General features: G+C 43.4%; 10 protein-coding genes across 10 annotated transcripts; 4 read left to right on the plus strand and 6 right to left on the minus strand.

Moving 5' to 3' along the window:
- Positions 1–309: 309 nt before the first annotated feature.
- Positions 310–1,557, plus strand: V1516DRAFT_625484 (mitochondrial 37S ribosomal protein uS2m; the record flags this gene model as incomplete). The annotated part of the gene is made up of 2 exons (XM_066919706.1): positions 310–694; positions 761–1,557. 2 exons carry the CDS (start codon positions 310–312, stop codon positions 1,555–1,557), a joined length of 1,182 nt encoding a protein of 393 aa, XP_066777057.1.
- A 168-nt stretch (positions 1,558–1,725) lies between these two features.
- V1516DRAFT_665217 (PLU-1-like protein-domain-containing protein) lies at positions 1,726–6,128 on the minus strand (the record flags this gene model as incomplete). The annotated part of the gene is made up of 3 exons (XM_066920657.1): positions 1,726–4,926; positions 4,981–5,673; positions 5,751–6,128. 3 exons carry the CDS (start codon positions 6,126–6,128, stop codon positions 1,726–1,728), a joined length of 4,272 nt encoding a protein of 1,423 aa, XP_066777058.1.
- A 1,493-nt stretch (positions 6,129–7,621) lies between these two features.
- On the minus strand, positions 7,622–8,589 carry V1516DRAFT_442945 (uncharacterized protein). Its single transcript, XM_066919043.1, has 2 exons — positions 8,216–8,589; positions 7,622–8,159 (listed from the first exon to the last, which is right to left on the minus strand). Exons 1-2 carry the CDS (start codon positions 8,510–8,512, stop codon positions 7,821–7,823), a joined length of 636 nt encoding a protein of 211 aa, XP_066777059.1. The 5' UTR covers positions 8,513–8,589; the 3' UTR covers positions 7,622–7,820.
- Positions 8,590–9,708: 1,119 nt separating this feature from the next.
- On the minus strand, positions 9,709–10,626 carry V1516DRAFT_616051 (uncharacterized protein; the record flags this gene model as incomplete). The annotated part of the gene is made up of 1 exon (XM_066919341.1): positions 9,709–10,626. A coding segment is annotated over one exon (918 nt), but the record flags the coding sequence as incomplete, so codon positions are not given.
- Positions 10,627–11,179: 553 nt separating this feature from the next.
- V1516DRAFT_653238 (WD40-repeat-containing domain protein) lies at positions 11,180–12,568 on the minus strand. Its single transcript, XM_066920288.1, has 4 exons — positions 12,328–12,568; positions 12,220–12,273; positions 12,100–12,172; positions 11,180–12,050 (listed from the first exon to the last, which is right to left on the minus strand). Exons 1-4 carry the CDS (start codon positions 12,445–12,447, stop codon positions 11,227–11,229), a joined length of 1,071 nt encoding a protein of 356 aa, XP_066777061.1. The 5' UTR covers positions 12,448–12,568; the 3' UTR covers positions 11,180–11,226.
- On the plus strand, positions 12,554–13,790 carry V1516DRAFT_677767 (NO signaling/Golgi transport ligand-binding domain-containing protein). The gene is made up of 4 exons (XM_066922646.1): positions 12,554–12,882; positions 12,948–13,148; positions 13,202–13,393; positions 13,449–13,790. The coding sequence occupies exons 1-4, from the start codon at positions 12,823–12,825 to the stop codon at positions 13,566–13,568; spliced, it is 573 nt and encodes a 190-aa protein (XP_066777062.1). The 5' UTR covers positions 12,554–12,822; the 3' UTR covers positions 13,569–13,790.
- A 75-nt stretch (positions 13,791–13,865) lies between these two features.
- Positions 13,866–15,736, plus strand: V1516DRAFT_639857 (nucleotide-diphospho-sugar transferase). The gene is made up of 2 exons (XM_066920089.1): positions 13,866–15,376; positions 15,444–15,736. The coding sequence occupies exons 1-2, from the start codon at positions 13,985–13,987 to the stop codon at positions 15,507–15,509; spliced, it is 1,458 nt and encodes a 485-aa protein (XP_066777063.1). The 5' UTR covers positions 13,866–13,984; the 3' UTR covers positions 15,510–15,736.
- A 41-nt stretch (positions 15,737–15,777) lies between these two features.
- Positions 15,778–18,946, minus strand: V1516DRAFT_443098 (uncharacterized protein). The gene is made up of 3 exons (XM_066919044.1): positions 18,657–18,946; positions 18,360–18,588; positions 15,778–18,277 (listed from the first exon to the last, which is right to left on the minus strand). The coding sequence occupies exons 1-3, from the start codon at positions 18,739–18,741 to the stop codon at positions 16,117–16,119; spliced, it is 2,475 nt and encodes an 824-aa protein (XP_066777064.1). The 5' UTR covers positions 18,742–18,946; the 3' UTR covers positions 15,778–16,116.
- A 1,636-nt stretch (positions 18,947–20,582) lies between these two features.
- On the minus strand, positions 20,583–21,766 carry V1516DRAFT_665224 (uncharacterized protein; the record flags this gene model as incomplete). The annotated part of the gene is made up of 2 exons (XM_066920658.1): positions 20,583–20,743; positions 20,800–21,766. The coding sequence occupies 2 exons, from the start codon at positions 21,764–21,766 to the stop codon at positions 20,583–20,585; spliced, it is 1,128 nt and encodes a 375-aa protein (XP_066777065.1).
- A 709-nt stretch (positions 21,767–22,475) lies between these two features.
- On the plus strand, positions 22,476–25,198 carry V1516DRAFT_665225 (uncharacterized protein; the record flags this gene model as incomplete). The annotated part of the gene is made up of 2 exons (XM_066920659.1): positions 22,476–22,926; positions 22,983–25,198. The coding sequence occupies 2 exons, from the start codon at positions 22,476–22,478 to the stop codon at positions 25,196–25,198; spliced, it is 2,667 nt and encodes an 888-aa protein (XP_066777066.1).
- Positions 25,199–26,411: the final 1,213 nt, after the last annotated feature.

Below are 26,411 nucleotides of genomic sequence, written 5' to 3' on the forward strand. Positions count from 1 at the left end.
GCAGGGACTAAGGATCTAAAAGGATCGAAGAAGAAGGGTAGCTCGCGAGAACGGATAGTATCTAAATACGACATGGAGAGCGAGATGGATTTGCGAGATGTGGAAGATGCTGGATTGGACGAGGACGTGATGTTTTCATCTGCTGAGGAAAAGCTTCGTTCCGATACTCTAGATGAAACAGATGCGGAGATTGTTCAGCGACTACGACGGGAAGGGCAGGAGACTTCCGAGGAATTCGCTCATGTAGCTGCGGACGATGACCAGCGAGATGCAATTGAATTAATCAAGGTCGAACGAACTCGACAGGACATGTTCTGGGAAGCAGGCCGTTTACGTCATGCGCAGTTGACCGAATACGTCGAGAATTCGTCTTCAGAATCAGCAAAGAAGTTCACATTTGACGAAAAGTCTTTCACAGAAGCTGTCAATTTTCTCTCCGACCCTTCGATTGACCTTGCGTCTGTTCTCTCGACAGAGATGGACTTGTTTTATTCTCGGGAAAAGCCAGAGGGGTCAGGCGGTCTGACCGGGTTTGAAAATGCTGCGAAGGCTTCTATATTGGAGGAGCGATCGGTAAAAAGCAAAGTAACAACCGAGGAAAGCGAATCTGAGTCTTTGCGTAAAGAGGGATTATGGTCGCAACCCGACGAGCCGTACACTTCTCATGAATTGTATCTTCGCAAGAGGCTTATTGGTATGTATACCCAAGGAAATTGTCATGCGTTTTTTTTTACTAACCCTTGGTTTTCCTGATGTATAGCTTCATTTGGAGATTCAATTGGGACTGTATCTGCACGAAATTATAAGCCTAACCAATATTTCCGCAAGAGTCCCGATGCGAGTAATGTCACGATTTCGATGCTGGCTTCTGCGGGAGCACATCTGGGTCATAACACTCAGCGTCTCAAGATTGCAAACGTGCCATTCCTTTTGGGCATCCGGGAAGGAATTCATGTGATCAATCTCGATAAGACAATTCCCTTTCTCCGGCGGGCGTGTCGAGTAGTAGAAGGTGTAGTCGAGAGAGGTGGTATTGTCCTTATTGTGGGTACGCGGGACGGCCATGAACAAATGGTTACCAGCGCGTCAGAGAGGATCCGCGCTTATCCGATCACAAGGCGCTGGATTCCTGGGTCGATCACAAATGTTGGCTCGGTCTATCGAACTCATAAAGTTAAACTGGTTGACATGCATGACGAGTCTGTTATTGGCGAGTACGATGAAGTTCCCACTGATATCACTGTCAACTCTATCAAGCCTGACCTGATTATCTCTCTAAACCCCCGCGAAAACACAGTCATGCTGAACGAGGCCGCGGTTTCAAACATTCCGACCGTCGCAATAATCGACACAGACAGTGATCCTAGATGGGTCACATATCCTATTCCAGCCAACGACGACTCGCTTCGTTCCGTTGAACTCATCCTTAGTATGCTGACAAAGGCGGGCCAGAGGGGCCTCAACAGGCGTCTCAAAGCTCCCTTGTATCCCGATGTAGGCGCTACTAGTGAGACTTCAGCAAGGCAATCCCAAGCAAGGAGACAGCGTAGATCTTAAGTCAATTTCCCTTGCAACCCGCATCTATGGTTTGGTTGTCATTATTTTTTTGTACATACATCTCTGTTTAAGATTTATCTAATTAGACAAAATATTGCTTCTCGTGATCTCGTGAAAAAAACTATTAGATATTCCATAACCCATTTAATTCCCATGACCCATCAGTCTTCATAGCACCTTCACTTCAATATCTGAATCGTGCACTACAATTTCATCATCGCACGAAACTTCTTTCGCGATTGAATTGGCAGAAATATCATTCACCTTCGGGATTTTTACTTCCGCGCTGTCGACCACTGCTAATGGCAATGTCATTTTGCAAGGTACTACGACCGTAGAGACTACTAGCGCTTCTGAATCTGTTTCTAGTCCTGACTTACTGCTCAACACGCATCTTAATATGTCTCCCGTATCAGCCATATATATTCCAGACCCAGCCAGCTTCCGCAAATAAAATCTTGCTAAAGATTTCAAATCTTCAGTCGCAGGTAATCCTTCTTTCAGCAACGTTCGCGATTGATTCAATATCGGTTCCATTACATCACCTAGTTTAGATGCCGTCTGAATAATCTGGTTCAGATATTTCATCTCATCCGTCATGAATGGAATATTCAGACCTTCCAAATACCATTCTCGTATGGGCGCCAGATCCGCACGATAACGCTCCAGTTCAATTCCAAAAACTGAAGTACAACCAGCTAATGGAACACAGATAGGACAGAAATAATCATCATTGTCTTTAACTGCGCCTCGTGGAAGTCGCAAACATCTATTGTGATACCACTCGTGGCATTGCTCGCATTCGATCATTAATCCCGACTCAGGCATTCGGCAGATACAAAATAATGGCTTAGATCGATGCTTGCCCAAAACAGGTTCCGGATTTTTTGTTGGCACATCTTCAGCTGCCAAACTAGTCCTAATCTTTTTCGAGAACGACTCGAGGAAAGAAAGAAATGACTGAGAACCTGTCTCATAATTGGGAAATACTTGTTGGCCTCTAGATATCCAGGATTCAGTCACTGAAACTAGTTCGTCAAAAGATTGCGTCCGATCAAATCGTAGCATGGGATCTTTTAATAACTCAGCAATCTTTTTGACCTCCTTCAAATTCGAGCGCTCAAAAATTGAATCTTTTTGCGCATCTCGACTAAAATTTGATAAGGCGTCTCTTACTTCTCGATGCTTCACAAGTAATCGCCCTATCGCATCATAAGTCTCCTTCGTCACTGGCGTAGTCGTTGCATCGTCGTATTTATCCTCTAACAAGTCATAGTCTGGTTTTCCTTCCATCTCTAGTTGTGCCTTCGCCTCTCTTTCCCAGGTTAATCCTCTCTGCTCGGCTCGTAACAATTTGGCATAAATAGGCTCATTATCAGCCGTAAATTTCAAAACTTGACCTTCAGCTAGTAAATCGATCACGTCTTGCAAGTACATATAAGTTTTGCGCGCATCTATAACTCTCTCTTTCCACCGCAGCTGAGCTTGTCGCCATTCCAGCTGTTCAATCTCGGGTAACTCGACGTTAAGACCGTAACCAGTTTCAATCATGGCGACATATAAACTCATATCTTCCGGCAGTTCCGTTAATATCTCTCGAGAACGTTCCAAAAACTCTTCAATTTGCTCTTGCCGCTCCTCAAGCTGCTCAATCTCGGGAGCTACAAATGGCATATTCTTTACACGTTCAAGCAAGTCATCAATATATTCCGGTTTCCGATTATTCCCAGGGGGAGCTGAAGGCGGTAACGAAGTCTCCCGACCATCATCTGTAATGCTCAATGATCGAACACTAGCACGTCTGCTAGCAATAGAAGTAGTCGAATTTGCTCGCTCTGCCCGTCGACGCTGTTGTAGTTTTCGTGCTATTATTCCCTGAGCCTCTTCAATCCACTCATTCGCAGTCTCGACAATTTTACGTAAATCATCTATCTGCTTGATCGGATAAGCAATTTTATCTGCCTCCGCTAGCAATGACCGAAGTGACCGTATAGATGGCTTTTCTTCGGGACTATGTGTAAGCTTTTCGTATTTCTTCATCCATTGCTCAGGTTGTGTGGCCCTTGCGCTGACTTTGTAAACAGTCTTTTCTAGCTCTTCATCGGACATGCGAACTCGTAAAACTCGTGTTGTCCGCTCACAGTCACATAACTCGTCGTAGTGATTTAAGCAAACAATATTTGATGTACATGAACAGAGAACTTGGGATAGAAAACAATACGCGTTACAATACGCACATTGAAACTCCTCTTCTTGAAGTTCTAGATCGAGTTGTATCTCTTTTAACTTAGGAATCATATCTCGCACATGCTGTCGCATTTTTACTTCATGATCAGCCATCGATTTCAACGCAGGCGCAAGCCAGATTGCTGAGTCGATGGTAGTATCTTGAGTAGCAATGGTGAGCAGAAGTTCATCATGTGAGAATACAGGTAACTTTCGATAATCCTGATAAATTTCAACTCCTAGTCGTCCATAGGGTTCCCAATCAGTCGGAGCAAAGTTAACTGCTTCATTGAAGTTAAAACCGTGGTTAAATCCCGCATGATATGCCTGTGGAAACGTGACAACAAATTCACCAGGCCGCTGGTCAATAGCATAGCATCGAACCTTCTTTTCGGTTAATACTTTTGGACTCAACATTGTGACTAATTGAAAAAGCAAATCTGGTTGACCTTCAAACAACTCTGGAACTTCTTCCCGCATTACATTTTCAAATTTATCCGCATCATCTCCTGGAATACCATACCACGTTTTTGTCGCGCCAAAGTGCTGATAATTAATTGAATAGGTATTATGATCTTCCATATGCCAGCAAAAAGTAGAAAAAACCATTCCAACATAAAGCCATGGTAGAGTCATCCCCGAAATGTCAGACTTGATATATCGGAACAATGATTTTTCAGTCAAAGGCATAACGTTGAGATTCCAAGGATCTAGCGAATATTTGTCTAGCGGTTGTCGCTCTACGGTAGGGAATCCAGAACCATGTAAAGTAGAGTGAATGTCCGCACCGTATTCGACTTCAACTGTTTCATCCATACTTTCCACAAGCCGCCAAAATTCAGTTTCGATGAAATTTTCCATGGCTTCGTTCGAATTAAGCTCATTTCCTCCGTTCGTTCTGTGATTGGTAACGTAGTGGTCTTTAAAATTTTTACACTTCTCCTGAAATTGCCGTAAATTGTAAATTTGACCTTCTTCAAAACCGTAATCAGCAGTGCCAACGAGACATTTGTCACAGTACCAGTCATAATCGGGAAGAGACTTTAGCTGCGGTTTGAGACATGCCATATGATAGCCGTTGTCGCAACCGTCACATAACAGCATTGAAGCAGCATCATCGCCCCGACCACATACTTCACAATTCTAAAGTCGAAGTTAGGGATTGCAATTATCTACCAGAAGGAATCGATTACTTACCTCGCCTGGCCGGCGGTTTAAAGCCATACTATGTAGGCGCTTAACGGCACCAGTTTTGCGATGCATTATCGCGTTCGAATTCATTACAGTAGGATGCTGCTGCTCGGTGGATTCGTCATTTGTACGCTGCCGTTTATTCGCATGGACATCTTCACTCGTCAGATCTCTGTCAGATCTTGCTTCAACAGTCATCAAGATAGGACGATTGTCACCTGAAACAGCATCTGTCGGTGTAGTAGGAGAAGGATGACTTGCTTCAGAAACCGTTGATGCACCAGAGATAGTTCTCTGTCGCTTCATAGGAGTCAGCGGGCCACCATTTTCTTCTTCAAGTTGTTTTTGAACGACTGGCTTTGCACTTTGTAGGTAAACTTCATACGGATATACATATCTTTGATAGGCCGCCTTAAGAGAGGTGGATAATGAGGTCATAATCTTCCCACTGTATCCCAGTTCACGCCCAATTTCAGCCCAAAGCTTCCTCTTACAGACAACTTCAAACCCAGAACGCATATCAACGGCCTTCTTGAGATGAAAGAGATCCAGAGGTCTTCGATCGACACTAGGAAGACGGTTCATTGTCATACCACGCTGCTTGTGAAACATGCGAAGTTGCTCTAAAAAATTAAGAGCAGCTCGAGTACTTCCTTCCATGGAGTTCAGCTCCTGTCTACGAGTCTTAAACCAGAAATTCTGGAAAAATGTCAGTCAGCAACGAAAGAACGATAATATGAAAATACGTAAATGCATATAATTGTATATGTTCATACCTCCGTGTCAAGGACAAAACTAGGCCTAAAGCTATCCGGGGGAACAATCTTAATAATTCCATATTCTCGACCTTCCGATGCAATACTCTTTATGTAGGCATAAGGGTCTTTGAATTCCTGCTCTGTGGGGTAGTATGTTGGAGCTTCTTGAAGATTAAGAGGTCTGGATATCTTTGGCTCAGGCTTAGCTCCGCGAGGCTTAATACCTTCTATTGAGTTAAGATCCAGAGCTTGAGACTTGGAGCGCGGACGCGCATTAACAGCCGGTAAGTTGAACTCTGACAAAGGAATAGGATGCGTGGTATTATGAGACTTGGCTCGGAAAGCTTTCAATCCCGACAATTCTGTAGCCGGCGAAGATCCAAACTCGGGCACCATATCTTAAACACTCGGAAGAGGCTGAACGATATAATGATGTGGTATAGATATGAAATGGAGAGCTGTTGCAGCCGCCAAAGAAATCCCGATATAAAGAGTGGTGTGAGGATCTTATGCGAACCGATAAGTGCCGAGAAGTTAAGATAGATGGCAACTTTCGCGGGCGTAGAAAGAGGCTCTTGGAGGATCTAACAACTGAATAATGAACACACGAGCTCAATCAGCCTGAATTCTGTCGACAGCAGGTCACAGCTAGAGGAAACAGAACCAATTGTCTGGTCCAAAAGAGGTTCCTAGTGCAAGTGGATCTAGATGACGCTCTCTATGAAATGCTCAAGTTCAACTAAACAGAAGTTGTACGTTTAGTGTTCAAACGAGCAGTATCTTCGCATTTATACATTTACTAGAGCTGGCGATCATATGCCGATACGACTTAAAGAAGATTTTCTTGGCAAGAAAATATTATTTCCCAAAATTTAAGAGAATATTTTTATAATTAACTCAATAGCAAATATCTTGGTAAAGAGGACGGCCTGAAGGTGCTTTCCTTCGTCACAGCATATTATCCTATTCTAGTAATCTAATGAGATTTAATCACGTGAAGCTACGATTGATCAAGTAATCATTCTGTCGGCTTATTGTACCCTGCTGTTAATTTCAAGAACCATGCGAAACCAAAGTCTTATTTAATTTTTATGTAACTAGAAGCAATATTACTATGCCAGTATATTTGCTTGAAGCTGAAGGTGAGGCTGCATCCTATTTCCTGAGGGTGAGGATTTCGGTGCTACAGACTGGATCCGATCCTGTTAGATAAGAATGAATATGGGATTTGTTCACAATAATCTTGCAGTATAGAGAGAGCACGACAAACTACTTCCACATGCAGCCACAGAGAGATTCTGATATTTATTATATTGCAGTAGTAGTTCATTAGGAGTTACTCCTCGGCCAAATGTATAATAATTTAGTAAACTTGCAACACCGTTAACCTATACATTAGTTCTTTTTATATCAAGTATATGAAAATCCATTCTTGAAACTATAGAAGATCTGAAAGAATAAACTTCCATCGACTTTGACATATGAAACTTTAACTAAGTGATAGAAGTTTTGATATTATTACCCTACTCTCTGAGCCACCAAGTCTACAATTCGAAACACTTACTAGCTGTTTCCGCCGGCTAGTCGGACTCGTTCGACTAACAAAGCAGTAAGCTTCAAGATACTGCCAGTCTCAAGACAGACACTGTTAGATTGTCTAAGTATTGCTATCTGTAACCGTATCATGTAAGGTTGTCATGGTCACTCACTCAAAGGCAGATAATCTGATCCTGCAAATCAACCATTAAACAAAAAGTGAGTGCTTTCTGCCGACTTTATTAGAGAACTAGCTCTGAATACTTTTGGTATGAACAGAGAAAACAAACTTCCCAAATTGCTATAGACAAAGCTCATAGACTCAAAAGTATTTCAGTAGTCACCAAATATTATGATAAGTGAAGTAGAGAACCAGAACCCACGCGTTGACAATATCCATCGCTGTTATTGACTACAGCGTAGGAATGGATATCACAGAGCGCGCTTAGAAAATCTACAAAATACTAAAATAAAAGCCAACTAGCGAATAATTATTATATGAAGTTATGCACGGCGAAGACAAATCACTTCACCAAAATGAAATACTTGATATCAAGTTAAAGAAAGTATTGTGGGTGTTTGCGGAGAAGGAGGAGGGATTAGAAGAGACTTGCGAAATTGAATAAGAGTGGCTGCAGCAGAAGCAGCAGCAGCAGCCTCCCACTTAGGCAGAATTGCACTCTTTTGGATGCCCCGAGGCAAGTCAAGCTGCAGTCGTCTGAGATGAATCCGGAATCTTCCTCGGCTGATAGTCGAGACAGATAGAAACATATAGTTTGGGGCAGATACTCTCGAAGGCCTTGCCAATAGGAAGGGAACCAAAGATTTGCGCTTGACTTTCTTAAAATGCTTGGCCCGGTATAGCAGAGCTCCAGATTGAGAAGATTTCGTCTAAAACCCAGCATTAGCTCTACCGTAAACTTATCGCGAAACTCATTAAAACTCACATTAAAAATCCGAGGCTTTGTCCTATGTGAATGCTTGTGCAAATTATCCGGGACTATCTTTGAGTTGATCTGAAAGCTATTAGTTGAGCTGCAGTTCAGCTCTGGAGGACACGAATTTTGCAGAGGATGCGGACTAACGCTCATTTTATCAAAAGCAAGTGCATCTAAAAAAGCCAGCTGACCAGATTCAAGCTCTATGGATGCTTTAGCTCTAGTTGTAAACTTGGAAGACTCTCTAGGTGCTAGTCGAGGCAGTCCGTTCGACTGGATGATAGGCATTATCTGCTCAACCAACATGGTAGGAAGCTATGAACTTGGCCAACGCATGGACATATATCTTGGAAAGTCAATATCTAAAGCACAGAGACTTGAATTGGAAAAGTTATAAGAAAAAAACAACAATGAAAGGCCGAATGGGATTTATTTTTTTTACGGACAGGGAAGATTCATATTGCCTCTGGCCAGTATCTGTGTTCTCAATTTGAAACTAGATCACACCGTTAAGCACGAGAGCAAGAATACATAATGGCCTGAAAAATCCATGTGATTATTGAATATCGGCAATAATCTAAATTAGCATTTCTTCTATAAAGAAAGTGTGGTATTTATAGAAAAGATTCACATCAGGTCTTCGTCAGATCAGGTAGTTCGGCAATATCCCTGATTGCCATATTTGGACACGACACACGTGCGCTCGTAGTGCTATCCACAAACTGGCATATGAAGCTCCCTCCACTCTAGTAGTTGAATGCCTTAAGCGTACTAGAGATGAAATACTAAATGTCCACTAGGCTTTGTCAATGCTATTTTACTCCCTAAAAAATCTAACTGGTCATTTGATATTATCTAAAGTATGGAACTTCAAATCGTGCCCCAGCCATTACTTCTCAGAATAACATTTCTCCCATTGGTCACCAGCACAGAAATACCTGCATTGGTAGTCCTCATCTGAAAAACGCCTGATCTGCCTGTCAAGCTGGCAATACCTCTTTGAAAGTAAGCAAAGAAGTGTGGAGTTTTTTGGCTCACTTTCCATGGAGCAATAGAGGTGGCGGAGTTCAAATCTACCAGAATCCAGCGCTCTAGTTCAATGAAAGTTTAGTTGACAATACAATTTTAAATTAATTGTAATACTTGAGATCTAGATTTGAGATAGGACAGGTGTTTATTTATACCTTGAATTGTTTGATCTCGCTATCTGCAAGCCCTGAGGACGATACAGCATTCTTAGGGATGATTTTTTTTTATATCCATGACACAGGTCGCAAATCTCTGATTTACTAATTCCTATTTCTGCAAGTTTAAATGTTTGCAGAAACTATGACGTGCGTTATAGGCTCGTTGAGAGCTGAAAAAGGTTTTATAAACAAGGTCAGAAGCATGAATTGAACCAGAATGAATTTTAAAGAAACATATTTCAACCAAAATATACATAAGGATTAGTGGAAAGCCCGATTGTTCGAACGTACCAGACGCTTGCAGTCGGAAAAAAATCACTTTTGTAGCGATTTGGACCGTAGAAGAGAAGTCTTTCTCGGCAAAAATGCCTTATCAGTTGTATGTTTGCGCAAACGTTCAGCGTAATCTATTGAACTTGCAATGACACCTTCGTACTTTTCCTTGTCGTCCTCAGCATTTTGCCGGAGATCGATCCAGTAACCTAGATATGTTGCCGCTTCAATTTTGATTCTTTCGAGCTCGGCGATATGTGATTGCAAGTCTTGAACAGTCATTCTGTCAAGTACGATAGAGCTAGTCCGTGATAGTCTTCGTGCGTAGTTGAGGTCGAAGTCGATAGCTGGGGAAGATACCCGTGAAACAGGCGCTGAAGCAGTGTGGGCAAGCTTTTTCAAAGGAGAACCTGGTGTTTGTTCTGTAGATTCTCTTCCGGACTCTTTCAGTAAACTTCCTGTAGATTCCTGTCCTAACTTTCGCCGAGCCCCAGAAACACCAGACAGGACAACCAACTTTTCTTGCTTTCCGGCCGATGGCAAAATTTGGTCCAGATCGACTGGTAATCCGAGATTGATCAAGTATGCTCTACGGATACGAGAGGTCCGCCAATCAGTTTCATGAGGTGTACGCTTCTGATTGAGTTCCGTCCAGAACTCTGATCCGTGCCGAGTTGTACGGACCGACGTTCCCATGCGGATCGGCGGTAAATCTTCCGCACCGCTTCGTGTAGCGGTGAGCATTCGTACGCCGGGATAAATTTTATCAGCAATTATGTTTGTTGCTTCTTCCAATGTTTCGGGCGATGCAAAGTCATCAAGAGTGAGTATCCGTAGAGGTTCCGACTGATTTGAGGGTCTGACGGTTGTCTGAAACCTCGAAACGGAAACTGGGACTGGAGCGGGGGTAGACGGTAGTGCACTTTGCATTTCACCAAAATCACCAAACTCATCATCTTCGTCGGCAAAGCCATTATCGGCCGCAGTAAAAGGGGGGGAAATGTTGTTTGCTGTATTTTCCGTCGTTACTGTACTGTTACCGGTAGTGATACCGCTATCCATGGCAGTGTCGCTGGCGACTCCCACGAGTTGTGATTTTGCAACTGCAGAATTTGATGATATCGCACTTGACCATTCATTCCCTATATTCTGGTCATCAAAGTCAGATCCATCGTTCCATGAGCCCGGAAAATGGTCTCCGCTCAGAGGCAGTGGATCGACGGCAGTAGATTCAGACTCGTCGTCGCCAGCCATTCAGAACCAGAGGACAGGAGGAAATAGTTTTCAATCAAAATTCACTCTTTGCTCCACGTCTGAACGTCAGATCCACCTTATTTCACTTTTTGCAGTTCTATCCAAAGAAATTGCCCTCGAAAACTGTCTTCACGATTCGGTTCTAAGGCTGCAAAGTCGCCCTGACCGCTCTACTATAACAACGGAGTTCTCGACAAACTACCGCCAACGCCGCAGATAGCCATGTGATCGTAATGATTATCTAATCTACGATCACTATTTGTATGAGGAATCTTCTATTGTACAACACAAAACATATAGCAGCAATCAAAAAGCTTCGGAAATAGAGATTTCACCAAGCATTAAAGTGCGGTCAGTGGAGCTGCTCAGAATGATATTTGGTTCGGTGGGCGATAATCGGGCGTCATTGACTGAACCAGTGTGACCCGGCAGTTTGTATAGAATTTTCTTTGATTCGACGTTCCAGACTACGACAGTACGATCAGCGGCACCGGAAATGATTCGAGATCCATCTGAACTGAAGCTTGCGCGAATCAGATTTTTTTCAAGATCGCTAGAAGGTGCTCCTTCGTAGATGCTGAGTTGCCGCGTTTCGGGTGCAAACGGTCGAATATCCCATGTGCGCACAGTATTATCCATTGAGCGAGAAACCAAGAACTGCATATTATCAGACACATTCAAAGAAGTAACTGCATCGGTATGTCCCGGTAAAGTGTAGATAACGTTTTTCTGCCGGAGGTCCCAGACTTTGATTTCATGGTCGATACCAGCAGAAAACGCCTGATTACCCAATTCTCCAAAGGCAACACTCAGAATTGGAAAATCAGTTTCCATATATTCTATGGATTCTTTAACCCGAGGGTCCCATAGAGCTATTGAACCGTCATCGGAGCCGGACAGAAGAAGCTCTGGACCCCGTCTCGTTCTGTCAACGGAATTGACAATATCTTCGTGTCCAACATGTTTACGGACTCTTACACCGCTGTCTATATCCCACACGCCTAAAGTCGCATCTGAAGAGGCCGAAAACAGACTGCGCGAATCCCTTGAAAAGGCAAGATCAAGAACTGCTCCTTTATGACCTTTGATCACACCAAAATTGTCATTGGATCCATAGGTATTCCACAGCACTAGGTTTAATTAGGATACTGTAAAATAGAAAGAAAATTACGAACTTACATATCGTTTTGTCTTGTGACCCCGAGGCTATTATTTCGCCTGAGGTATCGAAGCGGCACGCATATACCTCTCCCTGGAAATGTTAATATACACAGCAAAAAGATTGGCAGAGCGTCCTACCTGATGGCCGGAGAGTTGGATAATTGGCGCTTGAAGATTAGAACTACGCTGAACCTGATATTTGATGAGCGAGTCGAATCCGACTTAATGTATGTGCACTTTAAATACCTGTTGAATCAATGGACCTGAGCTTACAGAAGTGTTGACAACAGCAACTGATGACGTCGCTCTCGGCCGTTTAGCAGCGGAACCTTCCAGTTCTGGACCAGTTTTTCGTTTATCCGACATTAAATTATAAACTACCCTGAACTTTCGGTATTTTGCTGACCAGATCCGTCGTATTTCTTGTGTTTCCGCCCGTGTCGTACTCAGTGAAGAATTCTTTGATGTCCTTAATCCACCCAGAATCAGAGCCGCAGACCTAGTTGAAGTTGCGGATGCAGAGTAAAGGCTTATGATCCACTAAATTCTCTAACATTTGGCCAATTCTTGCGAATAACTTTAATTAGGCATATAAAATATTACAGCTACTATTGATATTTATAGACTAGTCTGATTTCCTGCAGTTATTGATTCGGAAAAGTTCCGCTCATATCTAATCCATCCCTGGCACAGTCGTCAGTCAGAAACTGGACGGCTGTTAAAACGACAATATCTGCCGTAATGTCTAGAACACCAAGACAAGTTGGTGAAGATGTCTGGAAGACAAGAATTGAGAAAGTTGTATGTAAATATCCGCATATATTTGAGTTCCATGTCAAAGTCCGCGTTGCTAACAACTTTCCAAGAATGCCGAGCTGGTGACACTTACATACGGCTCTGTTGTGGCCCAGCTGTGTAAAGACTTTAGTAATGATTACGTGCAAGTGAACGAACAATTGGACAAAATGGGTTACAATATTGGAATTCGATTGATTGAAGATTTTCTTGCGCGGACGTCGTCAGATCGGTGCCGATCTTTCAAAGATACAGCAGAAATAATATCAAAAGTACACTTTTCTATGAATGATTCGTTCAATTCAAACAACTAACTGAAGTTAAGGTTGGGTTCAAGATATATTTAAACATCACTCCAGTAGTTGCGAACTGGTCGTCAGACAATAAGCAGTTTAGTCTAATATTCGACGAAAACCCTCTCGCAGACTTTGTCGAGCTCCCCGATGACGGTAAAGCCATGAATGAGCTATGGTTTTCAAACATGCTATGCGGAGTCTTGCGTGGTGCTCTGGAAATGGCAAGCTGATTCATATATGTTTCTGCTGTAGTAATTTTTATCTAACTTGAATTAGGTTCAGTTACAAGTCGAAGTCGAGTTTGTCAGCGATGTTTTACGTGGTCAAGACACTACAGAGATGAAATTGACACTGATTCGCGTTTTGGAAGATGAAATGCCTGTTGGCGATGAGTGAATACAGATGGAAGCAATTAGTACATATCTACTTATATTTAATTAACTGTTTTGCTATCAGTGTACTCTTACGTGGAGATTTCGCTCTACGGCTCTAAAGACATGTTTCCTTTCGTGACATCCCTATCGCCCACTCTTACCTTTCCTTGAATTCATGATATTTCGATATTGCACTATAAATACAGATATTTTTAATATATCCTTCGTCCATCTTTGGTCTAACATTCAACACACTCTGGCTTGTGAGGCTGAGCTCATAAGATGTACGTAGTAAGAGCAGCTCAGCCGCGTAGGATCAACTATTTATGGGTAATCCTTCTAATTCGACCACAGTTGTGTTTTGATTCGACTAATTTTCTCTAGATTAGAGTACAATTGACCGAAGTCCATTAGTATCAACATAGGAACTCAAATATCATGTCATATAATGAAATTAAGGCAGCATACACTGCTGCTGGTCAAGACCATGTGTTCACATTCTACGACCAGCTCAGTTCTGAAGAGCAATCTACCTTTCTAGCGCAGTTAAAGTCTATTGATCCACATCGCATTACAAATATTGCAAAGACAGTTTTAGCACCAGAAATTTCTAATGAATCCATAATTTCAGTCGGTCCAGAAATTACTCCTTTGCCTGATTCCGCGACTGCCTCCTTGTTCACGGCATCAGCGGATCAGATTGTTGATTGGAAGAAAAAGGGAACTGCGCTGATTGCAGAGAACGCTGTTGCGGTAGTTTTGCTTGCCGGTGGTCAGGGAACTCGTCTCGGATCAACGGCCCCCAAGGGATGTTTTGACATTGGTCTGCCGTCGCATAAATCGTTATTTGCCTTGCAAGCTGAGAGGATCCTGTCACTGCAGAAGGTAGTCGCACATTCCACAGGCTCAGGGAAGGTGACTATTCCTTGGTATATTATGACCTCGGGGCCAACGAGAGCACCTACGCAGGCCTTTTTTCAGCAGCATTCGTATTTTGGACTTGAGGAAGAAAACATCATTTTTTTTGAACAAGGTGTACTTCCTTGTATCGATAACGCCGGTAAGATCATGCTAGAGACGAAATCAAAAGTGGCAGTTGCACCAGATGGTAATGGTGGAATCTATCGAGCGCTTACCGAGGCCGGCGTGCTGAAAGATCTCAAGAAGCGTGGAATCAGGCATCTCCATGCGTACTGCGTGGATAACTGTTTGGTTCGAATGGCAGATCCGGTTTTTCTTGGTTTTGCCGCTTCCAGAAACGTCAGTGTTGCTACTAAGTCGGTGCCCAAAAGGAATCCTACGGAAAATGTCGGTTTGATCGTATCAAAAGATAATCATCCCGCTGTGATTGAATATTCCGAGATCTCCGACGAAATGGCCCATCGCACAGTCGCTTCTGTTGAGGGCACTAGCGCCCTCGCGTTCCGAACCGCAAACATCGTTAATCATTACTACTCGCTAGCGTATCTAGAAACCATTCCAACCTGGAGGGAAAATTATCTTCCGTATCATGTTGCGAAAAAGAAAATCCCCTGTATTGATCTCTCCTCTGGCGAAACTTTGACACCCTCAACTCCGAACGGAATCAAACTCGAACAATTCATTTTCGACTGTTTTCCGCAACTAAATATGTCAGAGTTTGCAAATCTCGAGGTCTCTAGAGATGATGAATTTTCCCCTCTCAAAAACAAAGCCGGAACTGTCGGCGAAGATGATGCTGACTCTTCTCGCGCTGACCTTATGAAACAAGGCAAGCGCTGGCTGTTGGCTTCAGGTGCTCATGTTCCAGAATCCATACTCGGTGTCGAAGTTCCACCTTTATTATCCTACGTAAGATTCTTTTTCTTTGCTCCATTATTATGTCATCTAGGTTTACTAACAAGGTTTATATAAATAGGCAGGTGAAAATCTGGAATGGACGAAGGGACTGACTTTTGACACCGAGAAAGAGATCTCAAAATAATCGTTAATACTAACGCATGCTCAACTCTCCAGCCATTGAATGAGACCCAATTTACATAGAAATACTAAATAAATATTCAATTCCAACTTCATATGACTGGCGTCGCGGTCACTACTAATATCACATAATGACTCAACAAAACAGACGTCGGAAATATTCGCACAATTATACCAAACACCATTAACACCCAAAAAATATAAATAAATAAAAATATAAAAAATAAAGAGAAATAAATAATCAACATAATATCTGCACTCTAATATACACTGTGAGTCACTTATTACTTTCACACATCAAAAGACAAAGAACAATTCACAGATAATAAATACACTAAAACCAATAAGACAGACATGGAAACACAAAGCACATAGCACATAGCATAATACACAAAGCACAAAAACGAAAACTCAAAGAAAAAAAACTTGATTAAAACAAAATTCGAACGAGTGGCCAAAATTGTATACGATAGAGATGCTATCTTTTGTTCCTGTCGCAAACCACGCTGTACAGATTAAACATAATTTCAATTCGAAACACTTTTTTTGCTGCAAGCACGAAACCAAAAACGGCAAAAACAATTCAAAAATTAAAAAGCACATATTCAGATCTAGACTTCTCCGGTCGCTTCGACACTCTCATTCCAAGATGCAAATGTCCCGGCCGAGTCAAACGCCAGCCCTCCTCCAGTCGCATCTTCTGTATTGAAAAAGGTGTTGATATCAAAATCTAAATCCTGCATCTCGCCTTCGGCATCAGGATTGAAATCAGGGAACAATGATGGCGCTTCCGCATCCATGAAAGAAGGTACTTCAGGAATCTGCGGCGCAGAAATAGTCGCATTCGACATTCCCGCCGTCGTTACTGCACTCGGCGCAACCGTCGAGTTTGCAGCATTCTGCGAAGCAGAAAACGTCGTAGCTTTAAGTAATAGTGAGTTAGTGTTACTACTATTACCGGGAACTGCACCGCTTCCATTAATATTACTCGTCGGGGCGTTGGAGAACGAATTCGGATGCTGAGGTGTAATAGGCGTAGTCGGGGTTGGTGGCTCGGAGGTTTGTCCCGGTGTAGCAGAAGGTGTAACAGGATTCGTAGAATTTGCTGCTGCCGCCGCCGCTGCAGCAGCAGCGGCGGCCACCGCGGATTGCTTTTTCGTTCTCTTTTTTGGCTCTCTTGGTTCTTTCTTTCCTTTGGGTGCCATTTTAGCAGGCGGAGGAGTTGGAGCAGTGATCGGAGTAGTCGCTAGCGACGGCGAACCTGAATTTCGAGGCGCCACAGAAGGTGCCTGTGGAGGTGGCATTTGCTGTTGCTGCTGTTGTCGCACCTGAGCAACAGGATTAGCACCAGCAACAGGATTGCCTGCCAAATTCTGCTGGCCGCTCGCTTGGGCAACAGCAGACTGTGTCGGCTGAGATTGTGCCATAGACTGTCCATTGGTTTGCTGAGGATTCCACAAAAGACCTCCATTTGGTTGTCCTCGAGCTGGACCGCCATTCTGCTGTCGTGATGCCATCTGGTCATTAGGCATTTGCTGAGGCATATTATTAAATACTGGATGAGCCTGCGGAACCCCCCGTCCTTGTATCATATTGCCCGCTTGGTTGTTATTACCGACCAAAGCGTTGAACTGGTCCATAGCCGAGAAATTACCCGCAATATTCGGTGATGAGTTGCGAGAATTACTCTGTGGCTGGCCTTGGTTGATCGGATGGCCTTGATTATCAGACATGGGAGATCCCGGAATTGCTTGATTAGCAATCTTAGGAGTCGGACGCTTAACCATACCCATTGTAGGCTGCGGAGACGGTGCGGGTCGTATTTGCTGTGGTGAAATAGCAGAGAATGTATTCTCTGCAGATTGCGCATTAGCCTGACCAACAGATGGGTTACTATTAGGACCATTTTGAGGCTGCTTTATTACAGCATCCTGCTGCTCTTGACGAGCAACCATTAACCGTCGCTTATTCTGTTGCTCAAGAAGCATCAACTGCATCTGATAATCTTGCAGGGCATTCGTATTTCCTCCGACAGATTGCTGACCAGTGGGAGGCATTCTCATCTGACCTCCAGCCACAACATTACCACCGTACGAATCAGTAACATACATTGCAGGATGGCCTTGCTCTCCAGATGAATGAGGAACCATCGGCTGGCCACCAGCTAGATGAGCAGCTCCAGGAGGAAAATTTCCTGCCGGAACCTTGTTAACATTCATCAGGTTCCTGTGATTATTGGCAAGATTGGCTGAATATTGCTGAATCTGCTGCACTTGCACAGACGAATGTGGACCAACCTGCTGAGGATTATGGCCCTGCTGATGTGCCTGCTGAATCTGTTGAGCGTGCTGTTGTTGAGCAGCCATAACCTGCTGTTGCTGTTGCTTGAGCATCATCTGTGCATTAATTCCGGGCTGAGCGCCCATTTGAGCCAAGTTCATATTATTCATGCCCGAATTCAAAAGCATTTGCTGGGTGAGGGCAGCATTATGCTGGTTCGGCTGCTGACCTGAATTAACGAATCGACCTTGCTGTGCTTGGGCATAAGTTCCATCGGGGGACAAACGTTGCCGTTTAGAAGGTGAATTAGATGATTGGACGGGAGAAGATCGTGCTGTTGTGGTCGTGTCGGCAGGTTGGCCGGACTGGGAAACTTGAGATTGCGGCGCACTGTTCGGCTGATTAGGATGATGAATTTGCTGCTGCTGATTAGCATATAGCTGCTGTTGTTGCTGTTGTTGCTGCTGTTGTTTCATAGACTGGAATTGTGCACTATATAAAAGTCCTCTGTCAGCTCTCTGGTACCGTCGCTGAAATGGCGATATCAAACCAGTGATGTTAGGGTAATACATACGCGTTTAGAACGCCAGCACGATTGCGCATGGTCTGTTGACGGACGAGTTGCTGCTGTCGAAGTTGCTTCTCGTGGTCAGAAAGTAAACCGTCTTGACTCATGCCATTAGGGAAGCGATTGATAAAAGGAGTGTGACCAAACGAAGGCATATGACCAACAATCTGGCCAGGAGCACCCATACCGTTACCAAGAGAATGCTGCTGAAGCTGAGCGGCACGGACAGCCTGTTCTTGACGAAGACGCTAATATTAGTTAGAAAAGGTATAACACCAGAGAAAAAAATGAACACAGATTTACCTGGGCGTGGATGAAATGCTGTGCAGGAAGCGAAGAAGGTTTGTTTGATCTCGCAAACAGGAGGTCCCAAAAGATGAGCCACCATTCAAACAAAAAGCCTTCTGGAGCGTCAATAATACCAACAGACTTTGAAAGAGTATTACTAGAACCAGTTGCTACACTTGAAGGATCTTCGGCATTGGAAATCGAAGAAGTGTGGGAAGACTGATCCGGATCGGACTTAGGCTGGCTGGAGGTAGAAGGGCCATTGCCAGGGCCACTCGGAGTCTCACCATTCATACGAGGTTCCGGTTTCAGATCTGAAAGAAAATCAGCTTGTTCTTGATCTCCCCGAGAAGCTTGCTGATTTGAACCAGGCTGGGCTATAGGGGCGCCTTTTAAAACGGGGTGGATCTGAATATCTGCTTCTTTGCCAAAGACCAGGGCGGACTGGTGGAAGTTGTGTTTGCAAAGATAGTCATAGATGTAGGCATTTAAAAAATCTTGCTCGGATCTATGATGAGAAGATGGCTGAGATCCAGCCTGCTTCTGAGGTCCATTAGGATTTTGCTGCTGGCCCGGCTGCTGAACGGATTGGTTAGCAGAACCTTGGATCTGCTGCGATTGGGACTGCTGAGGAGTCGGCTGACCCTGCAACTGCTGGCCCGGGATCTGGGAAGATCCGATTTGCTGTTGCTGTTGCTGCTGAGCTTGTTGCTGCTGCTGATTTTGCTGATTTTGCTGTTGTTGCAGTGCTTGCTGCGATAGAGCAACAGGACCGTGAGAAGAGCTCGTTGGTCCAGCGCTGGACGCGGCCAGGGACGTGTCCGAGTTCATTTCTGGGCGCCAAAGTTGCGACGTGAGAGAATAATTGCGCTTTCAGGACTGTTCAAGGCAAATTGGCCGATAAGGCTGGCTTGACAGTGGCCTGGAGGGGGGATTTGGTTCGCAAGGACTGCTAAAAGAACGGGGAGAAGTAAGTTGGATGGGCCCGCTCTCGGGCGGCGACGGACGGGGTGTGGCGTGGTAGAAGCCTCCTCGCATCTCCGATTTATGCCATAAGCGCATATAAGTTCAGAGACCAGGTTTAAGCGTAAAACACAGACCGGTCTGTGTTATACTGTGTATGATACTGGCCACTGGACTTGCTTGTTATTTACGTGAAAGATTAGTTCAGGAATTTAATAGAAAGATAACCAGATGAGGATTGGATTTGAAAATCGCAGATAACGCAGAAAGGGAACGCTAAAAGGCATGCGAAAAACTGGGTTGTAGATATTTGGATTGCGTGTAGTCACGAACGGCCGAGTGCTCGTTTATCAGCGGAAACTGAGTAATCCGCTACGGTTAGCTACCATATAGCGACTCCGTAGGCTCGATTTTGAGCGGGATGTGAACTGCAATGTTTGTGCTAGCTATAATATGGTGCTAAATAGTATACTCCTTACCATAGATTGTGTCTGCAGCCTGATCTTTATCTGCCCGAACTCTTCGGATCTGCCGCTATTTCTTGGAGGCTGCTCATCCGGAATCAGATCTACGCATTTTATGCCGATGCATGTCCATGTAGGCAGGTAAGTACATTAAGCTGGTGAGTCGCTATAAACGCGGCGCTCTTTCACAGTCAGATTGATCGGCTTCTGAGATTTAGTCTTCTCTCTGTGCAGGCGTTGAATACGCAGAGCAAAGTTTCATTTCTCACTATGAAGTCCTGCCCTACTCAGTCAGTCTCTAGCGTCGTCTGTACAGGTGGTTTCAAGACCCATAGTAAGTACGCACCTGACCGTACACGTGTAATACAGCGTTTAGGTTCTGCTAAGAGACTGACTGACTTCCTGGGACCTTGGATCTACGGCAAATAAAGTGCCGAGTGACCTAACTATAATGTTCTACAGATAGCATTCTCTTTGTATGAGTAGTCAATATTCCACACTGACTTTCTGAGCTCTATTTGAGATACAACAACTCCGGAACATCTATTGGCAACTCGCTGGAGGAGCCAGAATCCACCTTGCCAGAATCCTTCTCTTTAGCCTTCTCGGCTTTTATTCGACGTTCGCGAACTGATAATGCAGTCAGGATCAGCATCGCTATGAACCCGATTGTTACTAGCCCGATTAGCATACCATCCCAAAGGTTGCACTCCCTTATACATTATACTTACTTAAGCCTCGGCGTGTAGTCTGCCAACGTAATGCCTCGACCTCACCGCGTAGATCCGACGTTATCGAGATGTCGATCCTGTTTCGTAGCTGCTGAATTTGGATTTCCTTAGCCTTGGAGTCGATTTTGTTTGCATTTTTGTAGTCATTCACTGAAATGCTGATTTCGTTCTTCATAACGTCTTTGACTTCTTGATAGTTTCGTTCTATGGTACCAAATTCTCTTTGCAGAGCTGCCATTTCTGTCTGTTCCAGCTGTGCTAAAGCCTTGCGATTATTTTGTATCTCTATTCGAAGCTCTGAGCATGCTGCATCAAACAAATATGCTTCGTTTTCCAGTTCTGCTTGCGATAGTAATGATCCTTGAGCTTGTTGCAGATGCTCGACCAACTGTCCGCGAATAGCCTTCATTATTGCAACAGCTTGGTCATTGGTAAAGCCTGCCGTCTGTAGCTGCTTGAACGTCTTATAGGTATCAAAATGATGAGGATATCGAATAGTCGGTGGAATTACAGTTAGCACGCCAGATCCATTCGGATCATCATAATCGTGACTTCCACCATTGGGTCCATCGGATGGACCCATATTTCCGCTAGAAATCTCTCTGCTCATAACATGTAGAGACACATCTCTGTAAGGTTTCTGGGTTTCAGCATCTATAATATCGTTCGAAAGCTCATTGAGCTTCTTAACATTATCCTCATCAGCAGGAACCCCTTTATTTGATTTAACAATGCTACTCTCGGCTGGTCCAGCCGACACGGCCGTAAGGCCCGTTGATCCGGCTCCTGGTGCAATCCATACGTCTTTCGAAGGCTGAGGAAAGCTCATCGGCCGTCGTAGATAAGGAAAAGTGTGTATAGATTTGAAAATTGTGATGGATATTGTAGCTGAGCCAACTCTCAGCAACCTTAAACCTGAACCAACAAGTTTGCCAATGCTTTTCTGAGGAATTGCTCTCGCCGCCATAATGCCAATTCGCATTGTTCGTCCGTGCTGTCCACCAGACGTATTAATTCCTAAACCTTGTGCTTTTTTCTATCATTCATATCCCAAATTATCTCGTTCTAGCAAAATTCTCGTTCGAATATATTCGGATTCAATTCGGTGCAGATTAATTAGAGCTAAATTAAGGTCTACCAGTGTGATATTGATTTGTGGGGTTGACCGAAATACTAGTCCGGATTCAACTTTGGGAGCTTCGCTGACAAGTATTACGGGGATTGTGTGAAGTGGATATCCATAGACAGCTATTCATGCATCTCTGAATAAGAAATAAACAAATTGGCAGATTACTTAAATATTGAGGTTTATAGTAGTCGAGCTTACAGCTTTGAGAGTTTTCTCCAGAAATTTGAAAATCAACAGGTAATTGTAGTATTGTCCGCTTTCTCTTGAATACAAACGCCTTCAAAATGTTATATTTTGTAAATTAGAGCCGTCTGTCTGGCAGGGACTGCAGCAGAGTAAGCTCTCAAGCATTGAATTGCTTGCTCTGGATTTCCTAAGTGAGAGTCCAATTACGGATTGAATACTCTTGCAAGAGTATCTACACATTTGGCTTGTCAAACATTATAGTCCAAAATTTTTATTGATATCTCGACGGTAGCAGCATCTGCCAAATCGTTCGACAACAGCCCGTCACGCGTTTGTTGAAAGCGAAACGTAGGCGTAAGTAATGGCTGCGTCAAGTTCTTCGCCGGCGATCAAACCATCGAGCTCGTCGACCTCAATTTCGTCACTCAAGTCTTTTCGCTCGCTGCGCCCTCAGTTTGGTCAAAGACGAACTGTCAGTAGCTCGTCGGTCGGTCACCAGAGTCAAGCACCCCTTGATCTGGCTTCGATAGATTCATGGGAAACTGTGTTTGAACACTACCAGCCTCCACAAGTCCGAGTAGTTGCCTTTCAAATCAGAAATGAGGCTCAGGCAAAGCGAGAACAGCTGAGAAAGCTCGTGGGTGAGAGCTATCGGGATCTCTTATCCACAGCTGATTCCATTATTGGAATGAATGAAACAGTAGCGGACATGGAAAAGCAATTCAGAGAGCTTAGTTCAGGTTGTGGATCTCGAAGCTTGCGCAAACGGGTTGCTAATGTCTCTGCATTTGAAAACAATATTCAGAACTCAGGTCCGTACATTCGTCTGCATCTTGGCTGAGCCACGTATTAACGAAGGTTATAATAGAGCTTGAATTGAAAAAGACTGTGGCATTGGTCAAGAGTTTGGACGATATTTTTTTTGCGATTCACTCACTGCTGAAATCTCCTACCACGGTGCTGCCAGCTGCCAAACTAATCATGTTCTCGAAACAATTTATATCTACTCTATCCGATCCAGATGCAAACATTAAGTCATTACTCGACTCACGGATAGAGCTCTTGCAAAACGAGTACACTGCAAGCATTGAATCCACATTACGAGGAAATACGCTTCCTCACATCCTAGACGCTTTAATTTCCCATAGTCTGTTCACTGGAAAAACGGCCTCGAATTCACTGTCTTTCTTCCTTGACCGGCGATTTTCTGTGATCAATGATCTTTTATCTACAAACACTTCTGAAAAGTTGCTAGAAGCAATCCAAATGTTCGATGGAACCCTGAGCATCGCGGCTTCATTGTTTCCAACTCAATTCAACCGATCTCTTAATCGCGCTACAGTTTTGCCCGTGCTCGAGGATTCGGAGATCCGGCAGCTGCCTTACATTGATTTCGCGCTGCTAAGTGTATGGTCGGACAAGAAAGTATCAGGATTTACGCTGCAGACCAACAATGTTGGCACTTCGTTTAAGATCTCTGAAGTTCTTGGGCCCTTTAAAAGCAAGGTGGTGTCTGCCTTTGACACTGGTATTAAAAATGTATTGGCTAGCATCGTCGGAACAGTCCCCTTGCGGAACTCTGTCGAGACGTCGTTGCAACTTTTACTGAATCTTCGACGAACCATTTTCCTTTCACTTGTCGATAGGCATGCCGTTCAGCCTTTGTTGCTCAGCAGTTCTACGACTTGGAATAATTCCTGGTTGCCTGAGCTAAAGAAGCTGTGCTTAATGTATCTCACAGACTCGGAGACACTTTCAAAATCTATTTCGTCTGTAATTCTTAATATGGACTCTAGTACCAAGTCAGTTCGAGGGCCCACAGGATTCTGGGACGATCAGTGGATGTCATTGGACATTACACGAGGCGCATCGCAGTTCAGAGACACAATCACTAGTCTTCTAGACAGTCGTTCGACAAACTGCGGATCAGTTATTGATGATATCAGGACATGGTGGTCGGGTATTGAAAGTATCAAGAAAGTCATATCCAAAATTAGTAGTGTTTATGATTACGATTCGCTAGGTACGGAGGATGAAGAGTGGATTGAATCTTTAAGAGAAGGTGCTGAGCTGGAAGCCCAGCAGCTGCAGATAGTCATAGATGAAGAAGTTGTACCAGGCGGTGCAATGAAGCTTCTCGATACGATGAACCAGTTGCTACCGTTAGTTTCTGATGACGAATACAAGGTGAAATCCCATGTACGTATAGCTCGACGAATTGGTGAGCTACCAATTAAAAATTTGCAAGTCGTGCATAGCGTTTCCAAGATGGTCGAGGATTCCTATCAGGCGTTTTCGTTCAAGATATTTCATACTGCAGTGACTGTTGAAGATTTTATCCGTTTTTTTGCGGCTCCGGTGACTAAGTCGCTATGGGAAAGAGATTCTGAGACAGGTCCGTTTCCTATATATGTGTCGCCATGGTTATCCGAACGGGTCTACGAAAATTATGCCAGGCCGATTCTTCAAGATTCTTGTCAAGATATAGTTCTGAATGCGACGATTGGCGTGCAGACTTGTCGACGAAGTATTGGTCTGAGATGGTCAAACGCGATTCAGGAGTGTTTGACAAAATATTTGTGCTCTGTGAAGCCAACTAATGCCGAGACAGTGGAACGGAATCAAGATGCTACTGCTTTTGACGGCTCCACAATCGCTGCCGATTCTGACCAGTCGCCTGTTGAGACTTCAGATGGACTGACTAAAATCCATTCGGACACCAATATCGAGGTTGAGCCGACTACCGAGCAGTCCCTACAAGACAGTGTAGAGCTAAATTCTACCATGGAGACGGTACATCCTGGTAATGATCCTCTTCAACATTCTAAAGACCACATCGCTAGCTCATCCGAATCCGACGATACAAATATAAACTTATCAGAAGGTGCGAAAGATCATTGGATACAATTACTATTCGACGTTCTTTATTTTGGCAAAATATTTTCTATCAATGTCGACAACTTAAAAGAGATCATTGTCGGCGAGCTTGAAGCCGAGCTGAAAGATGATGCAGTATACCAGACGATTGCCAAACATGTCGACGTAAGCTGGAAGAAAACGTATCTATTATATTCGATCATGTAGATATGATGCTTTATTCAGATACCTTTGATCTTTGACGATTGCATGAGTATCTAGTTTTAATTGTATCCACTCAAAATTGATTTTTTTTCTTGCTAATGTTGTGACTGTCCACTCATTTTAAACTTTCCATTTGACATCTTTTTCCACTTGATTTTACTCATCTTGCAAAACAAGACACATTCTATATTTTAGTTCGTAAATTTCACTTCGAATTGGTTTGCACATATGCTTGTCGACCAGTTCAGCATCGAAAAAAATTGTTTCGCTTTCTCACAGAGCTACTATTATTATAGTCTTCTACTCTATGTACGCTCCATAGTTGCGGCTGTATTCTTGCGAAGACTTGCAATGAGAGCAACAGTGATGACCGAGGAACACGAGGAGTTGAATGAAAACCGTAGCTTGTTCAATATCCGCAGAAAGTTTGTTGAATCATGACTAGAAATATCAGAAAATGTTAGGTTACAAGCAGATTTTACAATCAGTGGCTGCTATTCCTATCTTGAAGGCATAAACAGAATATGATCTAGGGTAGCACATTTCGTATTCCGTTCTTGACCAGTAAATTACAAGGGTACGAATCCGCCATGGCTTAAATGAATTAAGCGAAAACTTAGTTTACTAAATTAATGATGTGTTCTCGAGTCAGTGTACAGATTAGCGGAGCGAAAATGAGACAGCCGGATATAAGTAACTGTTTAGATAGAAGAAAGTCCTTTTGATAAATAGAAATTTCTGCAAAGTGTGTACGTGTGTTAAAAAATTATCGATTCTATTCAACATGTAATATTTTGCCAACGGAAGAGAGTACCAAGCAGAAGTTCAGCAAATGAGTCCTTCTGTTGTCAACAGTCTCAGAGTTGGTTTTCATATCTTCAGCCATGTATTAAGATGAAACAGTAAAAAATGCAGTGCTTCTCAGAAAAAGCTTGATTTTATATTTTTGCATATATAACACGAGCAAAGCAAAATTTTTGTTGTTTCTGTATGAGCTGCCCAACTAACTTTTAAGTCTATTAGATTTCAGCAGTTTCCATGTACTCAGTTCGTGTTTTTCCTCAAACGAAGATCGGCTTGTCAAAGTTTGATTGTCAGTTTCAGAAATACTTTGGACAATAAATATAATTTCTGATAGATATGATAGTTATCTAGTTTAACGAATCTATAGACTAATATTGGCATTATATTACTAAAGTCAGTCTTGTCTAGCAGA

The sequence above is a fragment of the Lipomyces oligophaga genome (genome assembly GCF_038497815.1).
Source record: "Lipomyces oligophaga strain CBS 7107 unplaced genomic scaffold V1516scaffold_5, whole genome shotgun sequence".
NCBI lineage: Eukaryota > Fungi > Ascomycota > Lipomycetes > Lipomycetales > Lipomycetaceae > Lipomyces > [Lipomyces] oligophaga.